This window comes from Panulirus ornatus, chromosome 20 (genome assembly GCF_036320965.1).
Source record: "Panulirus ornatus isolate Po-2019 chromosome 20, ASM3632096v1, whole genome shotgun sequence".
NCBI lineage: Eukaryota > Metazoa > Arthropoda > Malacostraca > Decapoda > Palinuridae > Panulirus > Panulirus ornatus.
This window is the reverse complement of record NC_092243.1, coordinates 55,637,588-55,659,527: the sequence shown is the minus strand read 5'-3', so window position 1 is coordinate 55,659,527 and position 21,940 is coordinate 55,637,588. Positions and strand designations below refer to the sequence as shown.

The 21,940-nt window shown below is 42.5% G+C and overlaps 1 protein-coding gene across 1 annotated transcript in view; it reads right to left on the bottom strand.

Annotated features, from left to right (window-relative positions):
• Positions 1–21,940, bottom strand: part of LOC139756016 (ryanodine receptor-like) — a 494,517-nt gene that overhangs the window by 67,208 nt on the left and 405,369 nt on the right. The window contains 13 exon segments of the mRNA XM_071674954.1: positions 654–808; positions 5,026–5,240; positions 9,053–9,218; positions 11,593–11,775; positions 11,983–12,191; positions 12,739–13,002; positions 13,206–13,360; positions 13,638–13,753; positions 15,394–15,624; positions 17,461–17,598; positions 17,814–18,190; positions 18,717–19,071; positions 19,515–19,741. Of these exon segments, the coding sequence (XP_071531055.1) occupies positions 654–808; positions 5,026–5,240; positions 9,053–9,218; positions 11,593–11,775; positions 11,983–12,191; positions 12,739–13,002; positions 13,206–13,360; positions 13,638–13,753; positions 15,394–15,624; positions 17,461–17,598; positions 17,814–18,190; positions 18,717–19,071; positions 19,515–19,741 (2,791 nt within the window).

Sequence of the window (21,940 nt, the reverse complement as noted above, 5' to 3'; positions counted from 1 at the left end):
CTCATTATGGCAATACCCAGAGCGTAACAGGCAAAAATCTACTATTTATTAGTGGAAAAGCATGATCAGAAGTATATCTGTCACAGCTGTCTACATTAAAACAAAATCAGAGATTGAAAGGCGTATTTGATAATAACAAAAGTTAACAAATTCAATTTAATATGAACTACTCTAACTTATAAAGGAAAATATTAGTGTGAAAGTAAGGATTAGAAAAGGAATGATTAACAGAATAGAACAGGCTCGTAGGATTGCAAACACTATGAAAATCTGAATGTCATTCGATTGTAATTATAAGCACAGACTGTTAAATGATATATGCACATAGTATCAACTCACAGACATTCACGAAAACTTAAATATATCCAGACGTATGCACATAAAAGTTTCACATTAGCTTACGCATACATATGCACATGAAAGTTTTACATTAGCTGACACATACATATGCACATGAAAAGTTACATTAGCATACACAACATAACACAGGTGTAAAATCTGATACTGACATCACAGAACGAAAGCACAAGACAAAACAACCTCGCCTCTCTCTCTCTCTCTCTCTCTCTCTCTCTCTCTCTCTCTCTCTCTCTCTCTCTCTCTCTCTCTCTCTCTCTCTCTCTCTCCCCTCCCTCCCACCTCAGGGGCCTCACCTCCCACCCAGACGCAGAACCTGAGGAAGTCGAGGTATCGCTCGCCCTCCACGGGATCCCAGCCGAGGTCAGGATAGCCCCGCTCCACCAGTTCGCTGTTGCTCTGCAAGCCGCACCTGGACAGGTAGACGGCGATCTTCTCCAGGTGGTGCTCCCTGTGAGGAGGTTAAAGTTCAAGTAGGTGTTCAGGTAAGGAAATCTCCAGCCTCTCACAGGCACAACTAAACATATGTGAATTGTTCTACTAACTTGTTTATATATTCTGATATATATATATATATATATATATATATATGTCCTCCCCTCCCGTTTTACTTTTTCCAAAAGAAGGAACAGAGAAGGGGGCCAAGTGAGGATATTCCCTCTAAGGCTCAGTCCTCTGTTCTTAACGCTACCTCGCTAACGCGGGAAATGGCGAATGTGTATGAAAATAAAAAAAAAAATATATATATATATATATATATATATATATATATATATATATATATATATATATATATATATATATATATATATATATATATATATATATGTTATATGTGTGTGTGTGTGTGTGTGTGTGTGTGTGTGTGTGTGTGTGTGTGTGTATGTGTGATTACCCCAGGATCAATTTCTATGAAAGAATCCTGGTGTTACCTAAGACCTCTTTCTAAAGGCTCCTGCAGCACATTGTTGCATTACTTTCAGTAGCAGTGAAATGTAGACTCTTCAAGAGTGAGAAGTTCTTGAACGAGACTGTCTTCCCAACGATGCAACCTTGCTGAAGGCAACTTGTCACTCTCGAAGTAAACTCGAACAGGCGTAATATATAGATGGTAGTGATCTGCATGACGGGCTCCGCCTGCTTGTGGTTATGCCGTGAGTGAAAAGTCACCTTCGGTGAGGTTGCATCATCGGGGTATAATCTTCTCGAAGATATTCTCATTCCAAATAAATCCGTATTCTCCCCTGCTACTGACTGTAGCACTGTCTTGAAGCTGTAAAAACCCCTAGAGGTGTCCTGGGGTTATAATAATAATAATAATAATAATAATAATAATAATAATAATAATGATAATAATGATAACAATGATGATAATATCAATAATTATTACTAGTAATATTATCAATATCATCATAATAACAAAATAAATATAATAATAGCAATGATGGTAAAAAAAATGATACTACTACTACTACCACCAATAATAATGATAATAATATTAATAATAATAATGATAGTAACTATCCCTGGGGATAGGAGAGAAAGAATACTTCCCACGCATTCCTCATGTGTCGTAGAAGGCGACTAAAGGGGACGGGAGAGGGGGGCCAGAAACCCTCCCCTCCTTGTATTTTAACTTTCTAAAAGGGGAAACAAAAGGAAGAGAAGAGAGAGGTATTTGGACGACTTTTGCAGGGAAAAAATGCAAATGAGTGGGAGATGTATAAAAGAAAGAGGCAGGAGGTCAAGAGAAAGGTGCAAGAGGTGAAAAAGAGGGCAAATGAAAGTTGGGGTGAGAGAGTATCATTAAATTTTACGGAGAATAAAAAGATGTTTTGGAAGGAGGTAAATAAAGTGCGTAAGACAAGGGAACAAATGGGAACTTCAGTGAAGGGGGTTAATGGGGAGGTGATAACAAGTAGTGGTGATGTGAGAAGGAGATGGAGTGAGTATTTTGAAGGTTTGTTGAATGTGTTTGATGATAGAGTGGCAGATATAGGGGTTTTGGTCGAGGTGGTGTGCAAAGTGAGAGGGTTCGGGAAAATGATTTGGTAAACAGAGACGAGGTAGTAAAAGCTTTGCGGAAGATGAAAGCCGGCAAGGCAGCAGGTTTGGATGGTATTGCAGTGGAATTTATTAAAAAAGGGGGTGACTGTATTGTTGACTGGTTGGTAAGGTTATTTAATGTATGTATGATTCATGGTGAGGTGCCTGAGGATTGGCGGAATGCTTGCATAGTGCCATTGTACAAAGGCAAAGGGGATAAGAGTGAGTGCACAAATTACAGAGGTATAAGTTTGTTGAGTATTCCTAGTAAATTATATGGAAGGGTATTGATTGAGAGGGTGAAGGCATGTACAGAGCATCAGATTGGGGAAGAGCAGTGTGGTTTCAGAAGTGGTAGAGGATGTATGGATCAGGTGTTTGCTTTGAAGAGTGTATGTGAGAAATACTTAGAAAAGCAAATGGATTTGTATGTAGCATTTATGGATCTGGAGAAGGCATATGATAGAGTTGATAGAGATGCTTTGTGGAAAGCATTAAGAATATATGGTGTGGGAGGCAAGTTGTTAGAAGCAATGAAAAGTTTTTATCGAGGATGTAAGGCATGTGTACGTGTAGGAAGAGAGGAAAGTGATTGGTTCTCAGTGAATGTAGGTTTGCGGCAGGGGTGTGTGATGTCTCCATGGTTGTTTAATTTGTTTATGGATGGGGTTGTTAGGGAGGTGAATGCAAGAGTTTTGGAAAGAGGGGCAAGCATGCAGTCTGTTGTGGATGAGAGAGCTTGGGAAGTGAGTCAGTTGTTGTTCGCTGATGATACAGCTAATTCATGTGAGAAACTGCAGAAGCTGGTGACTGAGTTTGGTAAAGTGTGTGAAAGAAGAAAGTTAAGAGTAAATGTGAATAAGAGCAAGGTTATCAGGTACAGTAGGGTTGAGGGTCAAGTCAGTTGGGAGGTAAGTTTGAATGGAGAAAAACTGGAGGAAGTAAAGTGTTTTAGATATCTGGGAGTGGACCTGGCAGCGGATGGAACCATGGAAGCGGTAGTGAATCATAGGGTGGGGGAGGGGGCGAAAATTCTGGGAGCCTTGAAGAATGTTTGGAAGTCGAGAACATTATCTCGGAAAGCAAAAATGGGTATGTTTGAAGGAATAGATGTTCCAACCATGTTGTATGGTTGCGAGGCGTGGGCTATGGATATAGTTGTGCGCAGGAGGGTGGATGTGCTGGAAATGAGTTGTTTGAGGACAATATGTGGTGTGAGGTGGTTTGATCGAGTAAGTAATGTAAGGGTAAGAGAGATGTGTGGAAATAAAAAGAGTGTGGTTGAGAGAGCAGAGGAGGATGTTTTGAAATGGTTTGGTCAAATGGAGAGAATGAGTGAGGAAAGATTGACCAAGAGGATATATGTGTCAGAGGTGGAGGGAACGAGGAGAAGTGGGAGACCAAATTGGAGGTGAAAAGATGAAGTGAAAAAGATTTTGAGTGATCGGGGCCTGAAAATGCAGGAGGGTGAAAGGCGTGCAAGGAATAGAGTGAATTGGAACGATGTGGTATACCGGGGTCGACGTGCTGTCAATGGATTGAACCAGGGCATGTAAAGCGTCTGGGGTAAACCATTGAAAGTTTTGTGGGGCCTGGATGTGGAAAGGGAGCTGTGGTTTCGGTGCATTATTACACGACAGTTAGAGACTGAGTGTGAACGAATGAGGCCTTTGTTGTCTTTTCCTAGCGCTACCTCGCACACATGAGGGGGGAGGGGGTTGTCATTCCATGTTTGACGGGGTGGCGATGGGAATAAATAAGGGCAGACAGTATGAATTATGTACATGTGTATATATGTCTGTGTGTGTATATATATGTGTACATTGAGATGTATAGGTATGTATATTTGCGTGAGTGGACTTGTATGTATATACATGTGTATGTGGGCGGGTTGGGCCATTCCTTCGTCTGTTTCCTTGCACTACCTCGCTAACGCGGGAGACAGCGAACAAAGCAAAATAATAAGAACAAAAATGAAAGTAACAGTAGCAATAATAGTAATATGATACCAGATAGTTACTGCTCTGAGCGTGATGATTCCATTTTCTGTATCTAATTATAAAGTTAACTTGAGTAACGTAAGATATCAAAGGAGATACTGCAGCATTACTTTACAAGACGTAAGAACATTTAGAAAGAAAATTACAAGAAGCGGTTTGGTGTAACAGAAACAGATGATTGAAGCAACAGTATAAGGGCGGCAAAAGGTCGGCAGTGTGATGAGAGCAGTATGAGGATGGCAGTTTAAGGGTAACAGCTTGACGGTGGTAGTGTGAAGGTGACAGTGTAAGGGCAGTAGTCTGATAGCGGCAGTGTGAGGGTAGCAGTATGATGGCAGCAATGTAAGAGCAATAGTATGACAGCAGCAGTTTAAGGACGGCTGTACGTTAAAGGCAGCGTGAAGGCTGCAGTATGACAGGAGCAGCGTGAGGGCGGCAGTGTGAGAGATACAGCGTGAGGGTGGCAGTGTGAGAGCAGCAGCGTGAGAGCATTAGTGTGAGAGCAGCAGCATGAGGTTGGCAGTGTGAGAGTAGCAGAGTAAGAACATTAGTGTGAGAGCAACAGCGTGAGGGTGGCAGCGTGAGATCAGTAGTGTGACGGTGGTCGCGGGGGACACCTCACCTTAGAGCCAGTGCCAGTTCGGTGTTGTCCATGAGGGAGGAGTAGGCCACGTCAAGGGGCGTGGTGCCACGCAGGGAGGGCCGCGAGAGCAGGATGTACGAGTTCTCCAGCAGGAAGGGCAGGTGGTCGAACATGGCCTTCTGGTTCTGACGGCCCGTGCGGCAGAAGTAGCACAGGAACTTGCAGCACGCCACCACCATCTCATGCGACGTGTCCTGGGGGGGGACAGGTCACGCCAGGTCACCTTCAGGTTATGACTTATCTACATTCAAGTCTCTCGGTATCATATTAACTTTTAGATAAGTTCCCTCTGATATGTCAACTTTTAAAAAGATTCTTTTGCAATTAAAATCCGTTACTTTGGAAGGGTTAAATACTTAAGATGGGAAAATGATGAGATAAATTCAAATCTGATCAAAGTCTCTTATTTCTATAATTACACAGACAAGCTGAAACAGCGTGAAATCAAAGTGCCAAATTTCTACAACAAGGCTTAAGTGAAGTTGGCAATACTGAGAACTACATGGGGGGGCGGGCATGCAATACACTTATAATTTTTCTGCTAAAGTTTAACAAGAATACAAATCCTGAATCATATCAAATATATAAAAAAGATAATTAATACAAGAAAAACTAGAATAATATCGGGTCTTTTCGTGGCATATTTACAAAACAAAAGGCAAAGGAAAGAAGCCTTTTTTTTTTTTATCGAACTGGTCAAGTGATGGTTGGCGTGTTGAGTGCAGGTCTCGGACGAGGAAGTTATCACGCCGGAGCACAGCAGTAGTCAGCACATACTGAACCCCCTCGAGAACGATTGTACAACCCTTCAGCTCAACAGTATGATCCCTGAGCACGACGTTACGATCCCTGGATCAGGATCAGGTCAAAGGCCCTAAGACACGATCATTTATACCCATGGTGTCTTGTCGTCGTACTCGGGAGTCGTACCGTTGCGTTGACGGGGTCGTACCACCGTACTAGAGAAACTCACTCACTTCCAGGATCACTGTGACCCACCCAGGCTCTAATTACTTTCAAAAAATATTATATATATACAAGTGCCAATATCAAGCAAAGCGAGCAAAGCAAAAAATGAAAAAGTCTGCACAGCTAAGAAAAGGCAATGTAAACAAACTCCCCCCAAAAAAGCAGCTGTACGTTATGTCATGTTTTGACCCCCTCCCCCACACCCGCAGTCCCCCCTCCCCCCAAACCCCCACCCCCCGACCCCCCAGAACTAGAGTGAGGGGCCCACAACAGCCCTCGGGGCTGCTGCGGGTGGCACTTACGGAAGGAAAAGGCTGTAGAAGTAGGTTTCGGAGGCTTGGAAGAAATAAGAAGACAAAACCTTTTCACTGAAGACTCTCTTAATATAGAGATAGACAGACAAAGCATATGAACAGGACTCATGTTAGGAGTGGTGAGACGGAGGCAGTGATGGGTGAGGTTAGTGACACACACACACACACACACACACACACACACACACAGGTAAAACATGTGTGGCAGAACACTGACACACATTCTTGATGTACGTGTCAGTATACTGGCAACACACACGCACACACACACACACGCGCGCACACACACACACACACACACACACACACACACACACATATCTCTACTGTGGCAGGGCAGTGACACATATTATCTAATGTATGCGTCAGGAGCACAAATACACGCATGTGGGTTGTGTAAGGGCAGCGACATGCGTCTTTTGTGTGAGAAATGTGTTACACATTTCTGTTGCCTGTGTCTGGATAGTGAAAAAAAAATGTGTTACATATTTCTACCGTATGTTTGACATGAGTGACACAAAGCTCCACTATATCTCAGGTCAGTGATACACAGCCATTGTATTTGTCAAAGCACTGATACAGTTATTACCTCAGTAGCAAGTAGTTGCTATGGGTATTACATCATTAACACAAGACTCCTGTGTGTCTCACATTCATGACACATACAGAGGTTATGTATCAGATCATTAACACATAACTTCTCTATGTATTAGATCAGCGACACATAATTCACTTGTCACTCGCCGATACATAGCTACTGTGTGTATCATAAAAGTCATCAGCAGTCCCGGTGTCAGATCACTCGCACATGACCACTGTATGTATCAAATCAGTGACATAAAAATAGCTAATGCCACATACACACATTGACTTATATCAGTTCACCGACACATAGATGCTGCATGTATCAGGTCAGCTACCTTTACAGAGCCAATGTATCAGCTCATTGAGACACAGCCACCGTAGACACAGCAACTGTATGTAGCAATACCATCGTTACTGTGTAAAGCCAGTGACACATAGCTAGTGTGTCAGTTCACTGACATGTGGCTACTGCATGCATCAGAGAAGTGACGCATGCATAGCCACTGTGTCTGATCACTGACACAGAGCTACCATGTGTGCTGAAGCTGTAACACACGGCTCTTTTATGTGTTATAGTCGTGACACAGAGCTAATACATGTATCAGTGCAGTGCCGCACTCCAGCAAGTGTGAGGTTAGTGTGAGGTTAGATCATTAGTAATACACAATGTATATATATAAAGAAATAGTGCCATACTCTAATATGTGTGTGAGGTTTATCATACAAAAGTAGATGAATGAGGAAAGAACAAACATACATATTATAATGAGTTAAAAGATCTACTTACACAGAAACATGAATCATAAACAGGCGTAATGAAGTCAAGCAAAATCTAATTAATATCAAATATCAGAAAATAATTATAAAATTATTCATGCATAAAAATTTTTTGGTTACATACACGTAGTAAAGAAGAGGAAAAATATCGTATTTATGAAATTTCTTACTTTAGCAAGTCTAAATGGTCCAAATAAAATACTAGAGAGTTACTTAAAGGAGAGGTACATTGTCAGATGGTTTAATCCATTAGATAAATAAAGTAGAAAACAGAAACCCACTCCATATGTGGACAACACTGCAACCAGAGACACTGGTCGATGCATCTGACACTAATCAGAAAGACAACGCTTTGTAGGTGTCTCATAGTGAAAAAAATTAAAAGTGCATAGGATCTCGTCCCAAGAATGCTAGGGTTTAGTCAAGTAATGAAAACACAGAACACGGCCTTTACATGACAAGTGTTTTTAAGGGAAAAAGTGACTTACGGCGGAGAGGAGGAAACCGTAAGTCAATTAAGAAATTTTGACAAGTGACACCTTGGCAATAATTAGATCTTTAGTAAAAGTTTATGTTAGAGACACTGCATACAAACGGCAAAGACTGTTACGTAAACAAAGACTTCAGATGAGATTTCTGGTACTAATAGCTTCAGCATATATGAAAAACATAGCAATAGATGGTTGCTAGTCCAGGGACAAAGTGAAAGAACAATGGACGAGGCAAAAAGTGAAAGAAAAAAGGAAAAACGTGTTTAGCTTGCATCCACTAACTATAAATTCCGTAAGAAGAATCATCCACGGAATAATATGCAAAATCTATGCTGTTTCACTACCTATAAAGACAGCTCTCTGCACTACCAAGGAAGACTTGTTGATAATAACAAGAGGTTTATGATAACGCCAGGCTGGTTAGCCACAAGAACTTTGTCCAACTAGGCATAATAGAGCAAGACAGGAGAGAGGTCATCATCCACTAAAAAAGTAAAAAATGTAAGTCTAATATGAAATAAGAGGACAACTGCGCAATAAGGAAGACTTTTACTGTAGTATCTAAGAGCGTGATCAGCCACAAAGACCCAAAGTAAAACCAACAGAGAAGGAACAAATTCTCGTAACCGATGGTTGGAAACAGAAAATGTAAATAATGGAAGATGTGAGGACATCACTTGACAATGAAAAATCTTGAAAGCCATTAATTAAAAAAGATAACTCAAGGACGGGGATATAGCGATGAATGAAGGTGATGTGACCGAAGGATGTGGTCGGTGGAGAGCAGAGTGTATGGGTATGACGACAGGGTGTGGCGGGGAGCGGGAGTGTGGCTGAGGACAGGATGTGGCGGTGTGGTTGAGGCCGCACCTTCTCCTTGGCCTGGGTGACCTCCCCCTCAGCAGTCTGCGTCTCGCCGGCCGCCTGGGCGCGCCTCCCCAGCGTGTTCATCATAACAGCCATTACGTTCTCGTGAACGCACAATATACGGATCAGGTCTGGATGTTGGAAAAAGATGTGGTTGTTCACAAGCGTCCTGGGGGGAAAAAAAAGAAAAAGAATGACATTCTACAGAGGTGAAGAGAAAAAGAAATCCAGGACCTGAAACCAATGGCATGGAATTAAGTTCGTATGAAGGAAAGACAAAGAACAATTCCTATATCTGTACTTCTTTGCCTTATGTTTCTTTTTCCTGCGTGACGCATTATGGTGATGGTTCCTCGTCCACCTACCTCACTGTTCGCCATAGCATCACTTCTCTTCAACCATCTCTTTCTTTACGCTGCCATGTTGCTGCCCTCTTTCCGTTTTACAGGTATCAGTTTGGTCACTGTTCTAGTGTGCTTTTGTTTGTTTCCTACCACTAAGATGTGGACCCAAGGCATGTGGCAGGGTGCGGCTTCCCACAGTTTCTGCGTGGTGGCCGGCCACTCGAGGGTCGACCGTTATGATGCCTCCTTCCCTCGAACGGTTGAGCTCTGGGATCATCTTCCTACACCCGTCTTACCTTCCTCCTATAACATCTCTATCCTTATCTTTAAGAGTTAGGTGTACAGACACCTGAGGAACCCTGATTGATTTCTATTTAGCTTCTAATTTTTATCTTTTCACTAGAAATGAACATCGATAGGGGCATATTTTTTTCTCTTGTCATGTCGGTCACTAGAAATTGAAATGAAAAACGTCTGCATTTATTTACACGTACCTTCCTATCTAATAAATGTTTTCTTATATATATCTAGGTTTTCTTTAGGTTTATGATTACATTTCTCTAGCGTATATGTTTAGGTCTGTCTTTTCGAGATGCATATATTTTTGTTTTTAGGTCTAAATGTATTCAGATTTCTCTAAATTTGCACTTACATCCGAAATTCAGAAGTCAGTAAGTTTCCAATTAAGGTAAAACCGTATCACTGTCTTCCGGGTCGTTGTCAAATCTGTACTTTGATTTAGGTGAGCCTCTACGTCTAGATTTAGGTTATGTGTTCGTTATCATAACCCAGATAACAACGAGGCAGAAACTCAGAGGCTCCACCCTGGGAGCGGGTACGCTTTCTTCGCTTCTCAAACTATGGTGAAGTTCCATTCACAAGTGTGTGTTTATATCCATTTCTCACAGGCTTTGTAGCCTGTATAAGCGACAACACTGTGAGGGAATGACAGCAACGGCAGGATGAACTCATGTCCTAAGAATATATGTTACTCTCTCCTTCAGATGCTTCAGCTTGCACTGTTTAAGTTTCTTAATTCCAGCCCTACACATTCCCTCGTTTTACTGAACTGCATCAGAACATATTATTCTTATCACCATCATGATAATTCAGTTGTGCCGCAATTTTAGTCATTATGATTATTCAATTGTGCTGCATGATAACTTTATCACTTGAAGCTATCTGTATTAACTTTATGGTTATTTGATTACATTGCATGATATTTTAACACTTAATACTGTTATGACTAATTTAACACTTAATACTGTTATATCATTATGATTATCACGCTTTACTATCATTATGATAATCACTTTTTCATTACTTACCACTATCATTACTGTCACAATTATTATCATTATCATTATCTATATTATTATTATTACTTTCATTATTACCATTCCTACGTTATGAAACCCAGTCACAGTTCCTCTTTTGTTTTTTATCCTTTTCGAATCTAATATGATTATTTCACCTTCGGTGAAACCGAGTGTTCTCATATGAAGACATGGCATACAAACTGTACACTCTGACGTTCAGGGCAGATAGAGTTATCTTTAACGCAGCATCATCACCATGTTAACACCACGAAGGTGCGACGCTCGGGCATGGTAGCTTGGTCAGAGGCCTGGCTGTCATACCCAAATGTAGTACTGTCGTGCTCAAGGGTGGTATCTTCCCGCTGAAGGAGTGAAGGGAGATCAAGCAGGGTGGAAGGGCACAATTTTTCGACTCCAGTAGACCACTGACAACGTAAAGTGATCTCGGCTGATTATGCAAGTGCTACGCAATCAGAAATGTTACAGCTGCAGTATTTGCCTGATAAGTATTATCATACAGTATGACTACCTATCTAACTATATTCGTCTGTCCCATTATCAGTCTATTAGAACAGATGCATAAGGGCGAGCAGTGTTCTTGGCAATTAACAATACAGATGTGGGGTCCATTGACCCCAAAGTTTGCCAAAGGGCAGAAAGGCCCAAAACCCTAGGAATGTAGACTTGTTATCCCATCATAGTGACCGCAGGACCACGTATCAACCTTCTCCTCAACCTTGAATATTTCAATGTCAAAGCAGCTAATTTGTACTGGTTGGTACCGTGGACTACTGAATGTAGTCTTCGATCCTACGAGATTACATTCATACTTTTTTTTTTACAAGAAAAGTTCACGACAGAGATAAGCAGTGGAACTGACCAGAGTAACTCCCGCATGAGCGCTTCCTCCTCTTGGGACATCTGGACGGGCAGGAGGGCGCGCACCTTGCTAAGACAGAGCCACAGTGTCTCCACGTCCTTCTTGGTGTTGCTACTGATGACGTAGGTCTTCTCCAAGGCCGCCATCATCTCACCAATGCTATTGTACTGCCGCAGCAACAGGCTGGAGGTACAGGGTCAGTTCATTATGTCTTATGCTTACACAACTACCTTTTATCTAGAATCATAACCACCAGTTATATCTCGCTTTAGATCTTCTAAAGATACATCTCACAACACACTGTCTCTCTAGTCTATCTCTCCTGATAGTCAAGTCTCTTTCCTAACGCTAACAACTATGATCAGCAGTTATCGACGTATGGAATCCTACCTGAACATTTCTCGTATAAGAACTGGGGTTTCGATGAACGACTCAGAGGCCCAGCGGACGATGGTTTCCACGAGGACCTTCTTGAACTTGTCTGCCGGATCCAACACCTCGGGCTCAGGGGGTGCTTCCTCCTCGACTTCCTCTTTAGCTCCTCCCAAGACCGCCAAGAATTTGGACATGACGCCCTTGGAGTCTACTGCTGGTACCTCCTGCGATTTGAAAGATATCAGTAATGAGAAAGTGCGCCTATGCATGTTAATAGAAAATGACAAGAATCCCTAATTAAACGTAAATGCTTTGCAAACATCACCCACTTCGACGCAGCCGAGATTTCTGTGATTATCCCAAATGCTCTCAGCTTCTTGTATGACCCTTCAATAAAATATCGGAATACAATATAAATTAATGCAACGGTATGTGCAAGATGGCAGTACTGCCCAAGATCAAGTCAAATATAATGTCAAAGAAGAAATTTCTTCCTAAACGCAACTAGGTGGTGCAGTGGTTAGCACCTTTAATCCACTGGATCGTGTTCGATACACTTTCTTAGATCAGGAAATCCATGAAAATTTAAGAGTTGATATCTAGAATAAAAAACATAATCATAAAACAGGATTTTCAGCCACAAAGAAAGATCTTGTGTGAAGCTGCATTTTCCTGGAATGATAAGGGGAGTAAGCAACTACCACATCTGCTAGAACATGTAGATATAATGGCAGAAACAGCACAGTAAACCCTGTGGACATCAATACAAACCTCAGACTCGCCTTCCTCTTCGCCTCCTCCTGGTATCTTAGCCTTTGACATGAGCTGGTTGTGGAAATCGAGCAGCTGTAACCTAAGCTCTTCTCCACAAGGAGTATCTTCCAGTTCCTCGTCAGTGAGGTTCTTGAAGCCCAAGATGGCATTCATCTGCTCCCTGGGCGGGCAACGGAACTCGCGAGTCTTCCTTGCAGCCACCGACGAAGGAAGGTCTGACTGCTTAATCTCGATGTATCGCCTCAGTTGATCTTGCTGAATCTGCAGCAGGTTACAAAATCACAGCTAAAGTTTACATTTGCCTCATAACTGCCGTGACAATATTTGTGAATAATACAATATGCATGTTATCAAAATGTAAGCTGAAAATCTGGTTTTTAACACTCCTATGTGTAGATATGGAAAGTTTTCTCTTCAACCCGTTTTCTATTTCTCCTTCTCTGACAGAAGTTGTGAGGACTGACCTCGCCCACGTAGTCCTGAGCGAAGGCGATAAGGCTCTCTACTCGGTGACGTTTCTGAAGATCAAGCAAGTGATGCAAGACGTAGCACAGCTGCAGTTTGACACCTTCAGCGATCTCCATCTGCACGATACCTTTACGGTGCTCGTCTTTACCATCTGAAATTCGAGTGCAATCACAGTGCTGCGTCCTCTTCTCAACAGGTCTATCTTCAAGATGATCATACACACTACTAAATCCTGGCAAAGCCACATCTCTATGATCAGAAATGAGCTAAAAGTTAAGAACAGCAGATTACGTTTGTTTCTTACATGTTCTAAAGGAGGGAAAAGAGAATGTTGAGTTGGTTCAGGGTGAGGGAAAATATCACTAGTTGCCTGACTGTAGTAAAGCCAGAGCAAAGCCTCATCGAAGACCAAGAGCCACAACACGTACCGATTTCGAATTCCGGGTCCCAGGTCTCGGGGTCGATCATGATGAGGAGTCGGTTGATGTCATCGTCCTGCACGATACCCACCAGCAGCAACTTGTCCACCAGCTTCAGCAATGGCCTGTAACACCCACACATATCCTGTCTCAGTAGGAGGCATCACCACGAAAATATATATGTTCATTTCAGGTATAGAGCAACACAGAAACACGTTTCCATAATCACAATGTGTGTATATATATATATATATATATATATATATATATATATATATATATATATATATATATATATATATATATATATATATATACATAAACAGAGATATACATACATACACATGTACATATTCATACTTTCTGCCTTCGTCCATTCCCGTCGCCACCCCGCCATACAAGAAATAGCTGTCATGTGTAATGCACCGAAACCACAGCTCCCTTTCCACACCCAGGCACCATAAAACTTTCCATGGTTTACCCCAGACGCTTCACAGCAACTTACCTTCCACACCATATACTCTTAATACCTTCCACAAAGCATCTCTATCAACTCCATCATGTGCCTTCTCCAGATCCATAAATGCTACATACAAATCCATCTGTTTTTCTAAGCACTTCTCACATACATTCTTCAAAGCAAACATCTGATCCACACATCTTCTACCACTTCTGAAACAACACTGCTTTTCCCTAGTCTGATGCTCTATACATGCCTTTACCCTCTCAATCAATACCCTCCCATACAATTTCCCAGGAATAAATGACAAACTTATACCTCTGTAATTTGAACACTCACCTTTATCCCCTTTGCCTTTGCACGATGGCACTGTGCATGCATTTCGCCAATCCTCAGGCACTTCACCAAGAACCATGCATACACTGAATATCCTCACCAACCAGTCAACAACACAGTCATCCCCTTTTTTTAATAAATTCTACTGCAATATAATCCAAACTCACCGCCTTGCCTGCTTTCATCTTCCGCAAAGCTTTCAATATACCTCTTCTCTGTTTACCAAAACCTTCTCCCTGACCCTCTCATTTCGCACACCACCTCGACCGAAACACCCTATACCTGCCACTTTATCATCTAACACATTCAACAAACCTTCAAAATACTCACTCCATCTCCTCACTTCACCACTACTTGTTATTACCTCCCCATTAGCCCCTTTCACCGATGTTCCCATTTGTTCTCTAGTCTTACGCACTTTAAGTACCTCCTTCTAAAACATCTTTTTATCCTCCCTAAAATCTAATGATACTCTCTCACCCCAACTCTCATTTGCCCTCTTTTTCACCTCTTGCACCTTTATTTTGACCCCCTGCCTCTCTTTTATACATCTCCCAGTCATTCGCACTATTTCCCTGCAAAAATCGTCCAAACGCATCTCTCTTCTTTTTCACTAACGATCTTACTTCTTCATCCCACCACTCACTACCCTTTCTAATCTGTCCACCTCCCACCTTTCTAATGTCACAGGCATCTTTTGAGCAAGCCATCACTGCTTCCCTAAATACATCACATTCCTCCCCCACTCCCCTTACGTCATTTGCTCTCACCTTTTTCCATTCTGCATTCAATCTCTCCTGGTACTTCCTCACACAAAGTCTCCTTTCCAAGCTCACTTACTCTCACCACGCTCTTCACCCCAATATTTTCTCTTCTTATCTGAAAACCTCTACAAATCTTCACCTTCGCCTCCACAACCGAGACTGTCAACACTCACACTTGCCGCTAGTCGTCGGTCACACAACTTACACGAAGAGATTCTCGTTGGAGCCTCCGATGGGGTCTCTGTTGTGGACTTGATTGGTCTTCACCGCCTCGGCGAGTGCGTTCATGACGAACTCTCGGGCCACGTCGAGCGGGAAGTACGGCGAGGAGAGGCCCTTGATGGTCTCGATGTGTGTGCTGGGGTGGACGGCAGGAGGACCAGGAGGCATGTGAGTGGAATGGACGGAGATCGTCTCAGGGTTGCCCATCTGACTACTATGGGCTCGAGTGGAACAGGCGGACAGGTAGCGGACAGGGGGTAGAGGTAGATGGATGAAGGGATAGGATGGTGAAGCATGCGGGTTGGGGATACGAAGGGTGGACAGAACGGGATGGGGAGGTGGCCCGAGGATAGCGGGTAGACGATATAAGCGAGGAGGGAGGGGTGCGGAAGCCAAAAGTAACGGTGGGAGGAAAGGTGTTCCAGTGGTGTTAGTCACAACCACGGTGGTGGCGATGAGGCAATCGTAGACGATCAAGCGGTGTTGAAGTCGCGGGAAGAATATTGTTATTGGCCAAGCAGGACGACCAGCAGAGTTACCGAATGCAGGGGTAGATAAGGCCAAAAGAACATAAGAAAAAAAGTAGAAAAATATATAAATACGTGGGAAAAGGTAGCCTAATCTAAATAAGTTATGTTTAGCCCAATTGGGGTATAAATGCTAGTAAGGACGGCAGAATTATTTGATGACAAACATTACAATATATCAGCAAATAGCAAAATAAAAAAAAAAGGTTAGCTACAACCTTTTAAGTAATACTACGAAATGGATGTTTACAGTTAGTTCACAGTTAGTCCCACTTAAGCAATAATTAGTGTTTGAATCAACATTAATAACCATGTCAATGACCTAAAGAACATATAACTTAGCACTATGAAAAGAAATATCAATTTACTTACTACCTTTGAAATTTAATCCCAGCTGAGGCATGACATGTCTCCTTCATACCTTAAATCTACTATGTTCATTGTCCCGACTCTCGTGTGACCAGACTTAATCATTCTGTGATAAAATCCTAAACCTCATTATTATTGTACGTTTTTATAAGGATACGTCGTTCAGTAACAAGCAGAACTCCCGCCCTATTTAGGTAATGTTCATATTTATCAGATTAATTTAAATTCATGATTTATCTATTTTGGAAATTGTTATTCATCATCTAGATTTTATTTTTTATTCTTGCTCTTCTTATTGATTGTTATTATTCTCAAAAATTTAAAGAACTTATTAACAAAATCAGACACTCGAGAAGAAAACAGACCCATGAGTTGTGGCAATTCTGGTTTATTCAAGGAACATTTCTCTCTAAAGAAATTCAAAGTCGCTACGGTAAAGAACGTACAGCCTGACTCTTAGAACATCAGACCCACGGCATCCCGTCTCTAGAACAGGCGCACTGAGAAATGAAGCTTCCTATTTTCGTGGTCGCACTATAGGCTTACCCGTTATACATTCCTGACCAACATATTGGATATTTCTTATCCGGTTCGTCTCAGAGAAACTGTGGAACAGATTGTACTTATTGCTGTTGCTTTCATCTACCAGTCTCATTTGAACTGTAATCTTATTTACGTTAAGAATTATGATATTTAGCGTTTTCCCTTTAAAATAACTTGTTTCTTGTATATAATCTCTCTAGATATTTGTTTATTATGATGACCTAGAAAGCAAGAGTCCTAAGGAGCAAGAAAGAGCGATAAATATCAGGAAAAATTGTAAATCCTCAAGAAACGAATCTAATGTGAAAATTTGGAATTAGCTGAAGACACATGTCACAATATAACGTTCTGGCTGATCTCTTTTGGAATTCACATAACGAGGGTGATATCAAAAATAATTGACCTCTTTAATACCTGTCATTACTAGGTATGCTTTCCTCGTTATGGTTATAGAGATTTATGACCTAAGACTTCAAGGGCAAGATACATTAGCTTTAAAGCTTTAATATAAATTTCACAGGGATTTATACCGCTGACAAACTAGACTAAGGTGTACAGACAGGAAGCCTGGCATGTGATATATAACTCGAGCACTCTCGAGTATGACGTACCTGATGTCCGACATGGTCATGATAGGTCGGACAGACTCAGTATGCGTGGCAGACATGGAGTTACCCATCCCTTCTTGGCTGTAGATCTCCTTCAGCTCCGTACTCAGGGGTACGATGAACTCGTTCTGTGTCACTTCCCTGTAAGGAGGCAAATTTTTTAGTGATGAAAAGTATTATGTTCCTTGGAGTCACTTCCCTGCGGAAGAAATGTATCTCCGCAGTACGTTGAAAGAAATATTTCTCAAGATGAACAGAAAATGTCTCCAACCTTGTGTGCAGGAGGACTTAATCAACTGCTTATAAGACAGATGAACCGTTAGAAGCAACGACCACAGATACATGACAATGCTTACATAGTGTTGGCGAAGCTCTCCAGATGCAGTGCTATGAGGAGGTTGTAGAATCCCATGCGCAGAGGGCCAGACATGTACTCCGACTGCATGGCGTAGAGCAGCTGCTTCTGGTCAACGTGCGAGCACAGTGTGTGGGCAGCGCGATAGTTGCTCTGGTAACACACTGCACAATACAGGGCGAGTGAGTGCGCGTGGAAGCTCAGTAGCTTGTCGTACTCGATCAGTTCGAGGATGTCGATACATCGGTCCTCCTCGGGGATATGGAGGGCGAGCATCGGCACCGAGTCTTCAGCTAGCATGGACCAGCCTCGGATGTCAGACAGCTTGAGGGCATGGATTCTGAGTGAAGTGTTCGGTACCCGCGACCACTGGTAGGGCTGCAACGGTCAAATACACCATTATTCCTGCCTTCCCATGCAAGATAAACTAATGATCGTGTACATACAAACAGGATCTACATTGAGGGAAACGAAGAGGCTGTTGGATCCTGAAGATGCTTTCAGTAATGTTATTACCACCAAAAGGCACAAAGAGATAGCTAATGTCGCAACATTTCTTAAGACTGCTAAGTGAATATATCTAAACGTACATGTTGAGCAGAAAAGAGAATTAATGTGCTGCTACCTTCATTGTCATTATCACTGGTACTCATGCTCTGCTCTGCTCCACTAATTAACTATGTTCTTCGTTTGTCTATGAATTATCTTGCTGGAACACCTTACCTGTACAGGAATTCCACCCTCAAACAACAGAGTGTTTATACTGCAGATGTAGAATCACCGGAAAAAAAGGAAATCGCCATATTCGTAATTCCAAGGAAATACCCCAAATAATAGATGTCATGCATATTACAGAGGAGAGGAAGGGTAAAATAGTGCGCGTGGATTGTCGAGCGCTACTGACCTTCAGTATTTGGACCTTGAGACGTGGAGGCATCTGAGGCACCACGTGTTTATCGCTGTTCTGTAGGACGGCGGCACTGAGCGGTAAAGTGGTCGGGGTGCGACCCAGCTCGATTTGCAACACCTCCTTGCTGGTTGGCTCCAAGAACACGCCAGGGAACAGCTTGGTACCCGGCTCCATGCGGTACTTATGGCGCGTATCCTTCCCGTCGCACTGCAGGGTGATAAAGCCCGTCGATGTGTCGATGAAGCAGCCGATGAACATTCCCTGCGATGCGCCCTTACCGCCAGTGTCAGAGGACACCTCAGCGTGGAGTTCGTCCGCACGGAACATGTAGCAGCTGTGACGCTCCACCCTGGGACAGCACAACCACCATGTTATCAGTTTCCGTTTACACAGCACAATATTCTAGATCCTATCACTGATCTTGGATTGCTTAATCTGATATCAGATGTGCTCGGCAAAGAATATTTTTCACATTATCATCTATCCAGGTATCAATTATAGAAACAATCGTAGTCATACTGGATATCACTTTATGGACAAAATATAGAAGTAAATCTGTATTTTCTTACCATTTTGGCATTTCTACAAATCTTTTGGACAAATGAGAACGTTCAATAGCCAGTTACATGGCTACCTAGAACGCTGACCAACAAACCAACTTCACTAAGATGCCTTGACAAACAACCTAGGTGTGTAGGTCAACAACCGATGTGGCCTAACCAAATTGGGTTCACTAACAACGAGGATGCATTAACCAACAGCCTCGGTACCTTAAGACTCGTGCCTACTCACGCGTTCTGGATGTGTCCCTCCTCGGTGTACTCCTGGACGATGACGGAACGCACTTTGCTCTGGTCGAAGGCGGAGTCGTGGATGTGGTACTGCGTGGTGACCCACCCGATGTACACGTGAGCGGGATCCTGACCAGGGAAGATCCTCACGCCGTAGAAGTACTCGTTCATAAGCTTCAGGCACTCTGCGTCGAACAGTTCATCCTCCCGTAGCTCCTCCGCGGCACCCTGCCGATGCATACGTACACACACACATTACATACGTCACATCAGGCCAAAACTGCTACATCTGGGAGTGATAACCATTACTAGGTCAGCAGCCACCATCTCTGGGCCAAACCACTGGACCAACAGCTACCATCACTGAGAGATTTCCTCTTATATGATGGTACCAAAACCTCAGAATATATATATTTTTTTTTTTTTTTTTTTTTTTTTTATACTTTGTCGCTGTCTCCCGCGTTTGCGAGGTAGCGCAAGGAAACAGACGAAAGAAATGGCCCAACCCCCCCCCCCATACACATGTACATACACACGTCCACACACGCAAATATACATACCTACACAGCTTTCCATGGTTTACCCCAGACGCTTCACATGCCTTGCTTCAATCCACTGACAGCACGTCAACCCCTGTATACCACATGACTCCAATTCACTCTATTTCTTGCCCTCCTTTCACCCTCCTGCATGTTCAGGCCCCGATCACACAAAATCTTTTTCACTCCATCTTTCCACCTCCAATTTGGTCTCCCTCTTCTCCTCGTTCCCTCCACCTCCGACACATATATCCTCTTGGTCAATCTCTCCTCACTCATTCTCTCCATGTGCCCAAACCATTTCAAAACACCCTCTTCTGCTCTCTCAACCACGCTCTTTTTATTTCCACACATCTCTCTTACCCTTACGTTACTTACTCGATCAAACCACCTCACACCACACATTGTCCTCAAACATCTCATTTCCAGCACATCCATCCTCCTGCGCACATCTCTATCCATAGCCCACGCCTCGCAACCATACAACATTGTTGGAACCACTATTCCCTCAAACATACCCATTTTTGCTTTCCGAGATAATGTTCTCGACTTCCACACATTTTTCAAGGCTCCCAAAATTTTCGCCCCCTCCCCCACCCTATGATCCACTTCCGCTTCCATGGTTCCATCCGCTGACAGATCCACTCCCAGATATCTAAAACACTTCACTTCCTCCAGTTTTTCTCCATTCAAACTCACCTCCCAATTGACTTGACCCTCACCCCTACTGTACCTAATAACCTTGCTCTTATTCACATTTACTCTCAACTTTCTTCTTCCACACACTTTACCAAACTCAGTCACCAGCTTCTGCAGTTTCTCACATGAATCAGCCACCAGCGCTGTATCATCAGCGAACAACAACTGACTCACTTCCCAAGCTCTCTCATCCCCAACAGACTTCATACTTGCCCCTATTTCCAGGACTCTTGCATTTACCTCCCTTACAACCCCATCCATAAACAAATTAAACAACCATGGAGACATCACACACCCCTGCCGCAAACCTACATTCACTGAGAACCAATCACTTTCCTCTCTTCCTACACGTACACATGCCTTACATCCTCGATAAAAACTTTTCACTGCTTCTAACAACTTGCCTCCCACACCATATATTCTTAATACCTTCCACAGAGCATCTCTATCAACTCTATCATATGCCTTCTCCAGATCCATAAATGCTACATACAAATCCATTTGCTTTTCTAAGTATTTCTCACATACATTCTTCAAAGCAAACACCTGATCCACACATCCTCTACCACTTCTGAAACCGCACTGCTCTTCCCCAATCTGATGCTCTGTACATGCCTTCACCCTCTCAATCAATACCCTCCCATATAATTTACCAGGAATACTCAACAAACTTATACCTCTGTAATTTGAGCACTCACTCTTATCCCCTTTGCCTTTGTACAATGGCACTATGCACGCATTCCGCCAATCCTCAGGCACCTCACCATGAGTCATACATACATTAAATAACCTTACCAACCAGTCAACAATACAGTCACCCCCTTTCTTAATAAATTCCACTGCAATACCATCCAAACCTGCTGCCTTGCCGGCTTTCATCTTCCGCAAAGCTTTTACTACCTCTTCTCTGTTTACCAAATCATTTTCCCTAACCCTCTCACTTTGCACACCACCTCGACCAAAACACCCTATATCTGCCACTCTGTCATATATATATATATATATATATATATATATATATATATATATATATATATATATATATATATATATATATATATATATAGGAATGGAAGTAACTCATACTTTATTAATAGTTCTACAATGCACATAGGCTCTTCCAATACAAAAATACGGTCATATGACTAGCTTATCACTGGTGTGTACACATTAGTGCCAGGTAAAGCAG